Source organism: Agrilus planipennis, unplaced genomic scaffold (assembly GCF_000699045.2).
Source record: "Agrilus planipennis isolate EAB-ADULT unplaced genomic scaffold, Apla_2.0 scaffold92, whole genome shotgun sequence".
Taxonomy (NCBI): Eukaryota; Metazoa; Arthropoda; class Insecta; order Coleoptera; family Buprestidae; genus Agrilus; species Agrilus planipennis.
In genome coordinates, this window is record NW_020438900.1 from 97,030 (window position 1) to 103,786 (window position 6,757).

General features: G+C 41.1%; 1 protein-coding gene across 1 annotated transcript; it reads right to left on the minus strand.

Annotated features, from left to right (window-relative positions):
• Positions 1 to 645: 645 nt before the first annotated feature.
• Positions 646 to 2,209, minus strand: LOC108734938. The gene is made up of 5 exons (XM_018466711.1): positions 1,975 to 2,209; positions 1,646 to 1,720; positions 1,519 to 1,584; positions 1,390 to 1,455; positions 646 to 1,331 (listed from the first exon to the last, which is right to left on the minus strand). The coding sequence occupies exons 1-5, from the start codon at positions 2,114 to 2,116 to the stop codon at positions 646 to 648; spliced, it is 1,035 nt and encodes a 344-aa protein (XP_018322213.1). The 5' UTR covers positions 2,117 to 2,209.
• Between the last annotated feature and the right edge of the window lie 4,548 nt (positions 2,210 to 6,757).

Here is a 6,757-nt window from a genome sequence, read left to right on the forward strand (position 1 = left end):
TGTGACTGTGAAATCTGTAAAAAAAATGAAAATTATAGGTATAGAGGTACCGCACCGAATACTGTCGACAACAATGTATGAATGAAAATTGAAGGTTAGTCAACCTTTTTTGCAAAACTTACCAAAAACTGTGGCAGGACAACTTAAAGGGATGCTAGTAGAGTGGCGAAAATTATCTGTGACTGTGAAATCTGTAAAAAAAATGAAAATTATAGGTATAGAGGTACCGCACCGAATACTGTTGACAACAATGTATGAATGAAAACTGAAGGTTACCCAATCTTTTTGGCAACAATTACCGGAATTTGTGGCAATAGACGGAGAGGGTTGCAGGTGGACAGCGATGGTCGGTAACTGTGAAAGCTGTAAAAATAAGTACAATGATAGTTACAAATTGAGAAACTACTTTCTTTAGTAATACCGCAGCATGCAAATATGTAATAAACAAGAAATGTATGACACTTACCGATTGTCTACTTCCGGCGTAGAAACTTTTGGTGTTGTGCGTATTTCTTCGCCGCGTATTGTTTCATGGGATCCGGAGATGTTCCCACCTTTTCGTTGCCTTGCAGTACCCTGTTGATATTTTGAATCCATGTGAACAAGTGGAATTTACAAATATACTGCAGCAGCAGCAACTGTAGATCATGCTGGGTACAGTGGAAGCGACTGTCGTGCTGCATTGTATACTTCAGCACTATCTCCATCTCTCCAGTAATATTTACATCTGCGCAAATTTGAGGCAATACGTGCTGAAGTAGGTAAATAGGTAGGAGACAGCAGGGCATTAGGAGAGTAAGCCCTCGCTTGAATTACAAAATATTCCTTCGCAGTCCGATCGTCTCCCAAAAGATCCAGTCTGCATTGCTTACACCTTGCCACCTTAGAGAGCACTCTTTTAGCAACAAAACCAGCCACATACGTTAGTGTTCCCCTACGCAATAACGTTGTATCGGTTGGTCTGTATTCGGGAATTGTCACTTCCGGAAATCGTATGGCCGTTGTAGTGGTGACTTTGCTGGAGAGGAATTGTTTTAAATTATCAAACGCCCGTAAATTGTCACTCTCGCAGTTAAAGGATTTGGAACGGTTTGCCAAATAATTATTAATTATGAGGGACTTGAATGAATTGACAAAAGCGGCCGCATTAGGACTGACGTTCCGTACTCCATGACTGCGAATGCACCCAAAGAAGTTCTCCAAACAATCTTGATTGAGATTCCTCGGACAAAGAAATGACACTCGCTCCTTCCTCAGTACATCCCACAAGTACCGGAATCCCTCCAAAAAGGGGCGCTTGCGTGACCGACGTCCCATTTGAGAAGGATCATCTATCAACAAATGTAAATTCACTTTACAAAAAAAACTAAGCAATGAGGGACAACTTACCAGAAGTTGTAGGTGCAGATGTGGACGGACCGGGTGTCGCTTCTATTTCCATACGAAGGAGCTCATCTATGAAAAAATTGAAAATAAGTACAATGGCATTATAGTGATATAGTACATACGGTAACTTACCGGAACTTTCGGCCACAGACGTAAATTGGGCGGGTGTTGCCTCTGCGTCGACGGGAAATGTAGTACCTGTAAAGAAATTTTAATTGCGTAAATGAGAAGACAACAGGCATATTATTACGGAACCGACCGGTTGCAATTGCAGACGCCGCTGTCGGTACTGGTCCGTAGGAATCGGCGGATGTGGCGTCGGAATTTGCGACATCTGTCAATACAAAAAATTACAGCAAACGGAAACACAGCAGTATACGGAAGAAAAGCTTCTTGAATGATATTTCTCACTACAGAAGTACATGCACTACTTTTTAAAAACGAAGGGCTGTCATTAACCGCAAGAAAATATTAATACATTCTTAATGTACACTCAATAACAATGACATATATGCCGAGATTGATTTACTAATAAAATGAAACATAATGAAAGTATGGAGGACAAGTTGAAAAAACGATATTAGTTACCTGTCTCTGCAGAAGCGTTTGCCAAAAATAACGTCGGGACGCCATCCCGCTTTACGCTGGATTTGTTCCACCGACCAAGATACAAACTCTCCGGTCCGAAGTGGATGTGACAGACGCGATACGATCTCCTTACATGGTCCATGGGCTTCTGCAGCAAGTCAGCACGGCCAACCCGTTTAATCCACAGTTGATAAACCTGTGATCAACGAAAAATAAATTTAATTACCGTAATATTAAGTTGCAACTTAAGGATGTTTGGGAGTTATGTCTAAATGTTACAAGACAAATAAAAATCTTTTTATGGAGATTACATTAATTTTTTTTTAACACAAAAAACCTACCACAAATTTCAAACTTTTATAATAAGTAATTTGAACTCTGGAGAATCAGTTTAGCGTACGGTTACTCAAATTCACTAAATGGTTATCGACGAAAAAATTAATATTAGCTAAAAATATCGTTTTTACTTGATAATGTAATGATAATATTTATAATTGAAATAAATGCAATTTTAAAGTTTCAATTATTATTTAAACATATTAAAAAGTTTTACGCTCATTATTAATAGAGATTGAAACTCTTTCTGTTCTGACTTATCTGACCTCCTAGATATCTAAAATCAGCCACTTATTCTAATTTTTCGTCTCCTATCTTTATATTCGCTCTTTCTCTACTTTTTCTTCCCTTGCATATCAGTATTTTAGTTTTACTTTTATTTATTTTCATACAGTACTGATCTGTCAGTACCGCTTCCATTTTATTTAAAGCTATCTCTAGGTCCTCCTTGCTAGATGCTAATACTGCTATATCATCTGCGAATCTAAGCATACTAATCTTTTGCCCTTGCACATCTATCCCTNAATTAAAAATTTTCCATATTATTCGTTATTTCTTATTTTATTCAAAGTTTTTGGTCAAATTCCAAATTTTCTCTCCAACACTAGGTATACTTTTCTTTTAGTAGATAGTATTTATTTACCTCATGATATGCTGCAAAACGTAATTAATCACGAATTTCTAATTTTATGTATCTACTCTTGTCTCCGCTTGTATCTCCTATAAGTCACAGACGAAACGTCGGAATGATAAATTAATTCTTAATATGCACAGTTGCAAATCGTGCAAGTCCATAGGAAACGTAATACGTACGAAATGGCTACATTAACCATCATTGCCAAAGTAACGTGTACTTTAGTAAAAAATATACATTGAAAATTCAGTTCCTTACCATTTCGTCTTTGGGAGACCAATGCACAGGAACATCCCCGTTGGTATTGGAGCAACCTTCAACACCACAATAAAAGACCATTGTCGCAAAGTATGAAAAACCTGCTGTAACAAAAACTATTAGTATTTACTATACTACAAAGCTGCACACAAAATGAAAGAAAAAAAAAATGAAATAAACACTAAAACAACTTCAACTTCAACTAAATATTAGTAATGATAAGAAAGTATAGCGGACGATAAAGTATTAGTATTTACTACACTACAAAGCTACACACAAAACGAAAGAAAAAGAAAAAGGTAAAAAAATGAAATAAACACTAAAACAACTTCAACTTCAACTAAATATTAGCAATAATAAGAAAGTATAGCGGACGATAAACGTAACAAAAACTATTAGTATTTACTACACTACAAAAGTAAACACAAAATCAAAGACAAAAAAACGTAAAAAAATTAAATAAACACTAAAACAACAACAATTTCAACTTCAAGTAAATATCAGCAATGATAAGAAAGTATAGCGGACGATAAACGTACAACAATCTGCCTTTACAATGGAATTACTCCCTTTATATCGCAGTTATCGTACTTCCTTAAAATGGAAACCAATGAGAAAATACTGTAGGGGCGTACACGACATAATGTGGGGTTAGAGAACCAATGAGGGCCTTCAAGAAGGGGAGGAATACATACCTATTTACATAAGCAATGTCTTCAGCAATCCGTACCATGTTACATTAATTGGTTAAGTGTGTTCATTAAAACGCAATTATTTTACTTAAGGACATGTGCATTAGACAAGTCACGTAGTACAATCACGCAGAAATAACCACCCTAAAAGAACGTGCATTAAATAATTTCCGTATGTTACATATACAATTGTCAGAAGTTATAATTGTCTCCTTCAAATGCGAAGAATGTCTTACAAAGTAAAAATATTCATCAGGATGCATATTTACATATTTATACAACCGTTTGTGTATTAAAAGAAATGGACAAAGGAAATATTTTCAGCAATTCACTTGCACATACAGATGCTGTTTTTTTTTTACAAAACTTTGCAGCACTGTATATTAGTTACACCACATACCTACCCATGTTCTTGAAAATTGTAGGTATTACAGAAAAATGTGTACCTGTCTACGTTTCACATCACTGCGTAGGTACCATTCTTGCATATATAAGCTACAAGGTTCACATAATAATAGCGGAGCGAAGTGGAGATCTTGATTGCGCTGGTAATCTCGTTTGAAAGTAGATTCACACCTTCGTCAAGTTCCGCTATTGTGCGAATTGGAGTGCACTTGAATGAAGATGTTTCAAGGGTGTAACGAAGGTGAAGCCAATCTAGTGACGTGGTTGGGTTTGGGGGGGTTGAGGATTGGGCGGCCGACTTCAATAAGGGCTGGAAGGTGGTCCGAGCTTAATACGTGTATTACGATAGGATCGGCGGAAAGTGTGACATTTTTCGTGACGAAAATGTCAAGAATGTCAGGGAATTGATGGTGGGGGGCAGGGACGAATGTGGGGTCAGAGGGTGCTTCAACTGTGAGGTTGAAGTCAAGAATTTTGGTAAGAAGGAAGGTGATTTTATTGTTGGTTTGTCAACAGCCCCAAGAAACGTGTTTGGCGTTAAAATCGCCTGCGACGATAGTTGGAACGCCTGGGGGGGTAGAAGGGGGAGTTTAGAAAGGTCCCTGTCCGGTGGAGGGGAGTAGAGAGAGATAGTCCTAAGAGAGCCGGTGGTTAACGAAATTTCGATGCCGACTGTTTCTAACGAGTTTGTGGCCAAAGAGATAGGCCTATGCTTTAAAGAACTCCTAACAAGAATGGCTACACCGCCGGCACTGCCGTGATCGCGGTCCCTTCTGTAGGATTAGAAATTTGGGACGAAAAGTTTGATTTTTTCGGACAGGTGAGTTTCGGTGATGCAAGCAACACCGATTGAGTTCGGTCAATTTACCTCTAATGCTTTGCGCATTCCAGGTAACTATTCGAAGGTTATGTGGCTGGGCTGTGTTACACATTGGTGACTTGCTACCATCGAGAAGAAGTTGAAGGGGTGTTTTGGGACGCAATGCGTTTTTGGGGAGGGGGCGGAGCTGCTGCCACTGCCCTGGCGTAGGATTTTTGGGGGAGCATCCTTCCGGGAAGGGCTGTTGGGCGGGGCGCTGCTTGAGTGGACTTTGGATTGGGAGGTACTACTGATTTATGGGAGGGGGCGACTCTCTTTGGAATCTTGGGGCAGCCGCGGTATGTATCACGATGGTTGCCTTTACAATTGGCACAAGTGGGAGTGGCATCCTTCTTGTCCTTGGTTTTGCATTCTGCGGTTATGTGGTTACGACCACAGAAAGCGCAAACCCATGCGGCGTGACAATAATGGGCCGTGTCACTGCGGGACGTCTTTTGTGGCCTCTTTCGGCTCAACTTTTACCTCGCCCGCAGACCTTGCCAAGTTCGAAGATTGACTTGGACTTGGGAGAGGAGCGGTCCAGACGAACGGATACCAAGGGCCAGATTTTCCCACCGTTTGACATTCGGTGGACGCCGCGGATGGTAAAGCCTTTGTGCGTATGCTCGGCTTTGACGTCTTCAAAGTCACGGTCTTGCTTAAGTTGGTTCGTAGAGAACTCAACTTTAGATTCGTCGAGGAACGATGAAAGTCGACGAAAATCGTCCACGGAATTGGGATAGATTCTTATAGAGTCTTTTGTATTTATCACCCGATGAATGGCGATGCCGTGGCTGTCCATGGCGCGAAGAATTTTCGGCCAAAGGGACTTTTGCTGGATTTCGAAGGGGGGGGCTTTTTTATTTTGGCTGGTAGCGCCGGTGTCTGCCTCTGTCTCAGAGGACGTTGGAGATGCCGAAGATAGGAAAGTGGCACGTCTTCGCGCTTATTGCGTCGCTTCCCGGCTTGAGTGAAGCCGGCAGCGTTGGGGGGGAGGGGTTTGAATCGGATGATTCAGCCCGACCAGCAGGGGAAGGTCCAACATCCTCGCACATTGGACTAGAAGGAGAATATTCGGGGTGCAGCCTTAGATAATCGTTGATTATGGCGAGCTTAGACTGCAGCTCGCTCGTCATGGACATGATTTCCGCGAAGGAAAGTCCCTCCAAGAGTGCGGGGCTCTTGGGTGTAGCCATTTCGCAATGGCTGGCGGACGGAGCTAACCTACTCGTATGGGACGTGGTGTATATGTTTAGATGTAAGGAAATGATAGGTTACTTGTTAGTGTGAATTAGTGGGGGTGAGGGGAGTTCAGAGGGACTTTGCGTACTCCGTCCCAAAGAGCTGTTGGTTAGTTATAATAAATTGAATAAAACTTACCTAAAAATGGCTTGGCCAATGCCTTGTAGACTTCAAGAACTCACAAGTGCGAGCTCGAATGGTTCGAGCTCGTACGATGACGACGGGGCTGGTCTAGAAGAGTCGCTGGTGTAGTCGTGCGAGGACACGGACTGGCTCGAGAACGATTATGGGCCTATACGAACGAAGAGTCGCTGGTGTAGTCGATTCAATGCGCGGACTGGCTAGAGAACGATTCTG

Excerpts from the sequence above, each read along its gene's own strand:
- LOC108734938 (XM_018466711.1), bottom strand. The coding sequence starts at position 2,116 with ATGGACCATGTAAGGAGATCGTATCGCGTCTGTCACATCCACTTCGGA. Across the intron at positions 1,585-1,645 it reads GGCGTCTGCAATTGCAACCG|GTACTACATTTCCCGTCGAC; the intron begins GTCGGTTCCGTA and ends ATTTCTTTACAG. Across the intron at positions 1,332-1,389 it reads ATCTGCACCTACAACTTCTG|ATGATCCTTCTCAAATGGGA; the intron begins GTAAGTTGTCCC and ends ATTTGTTGATAG.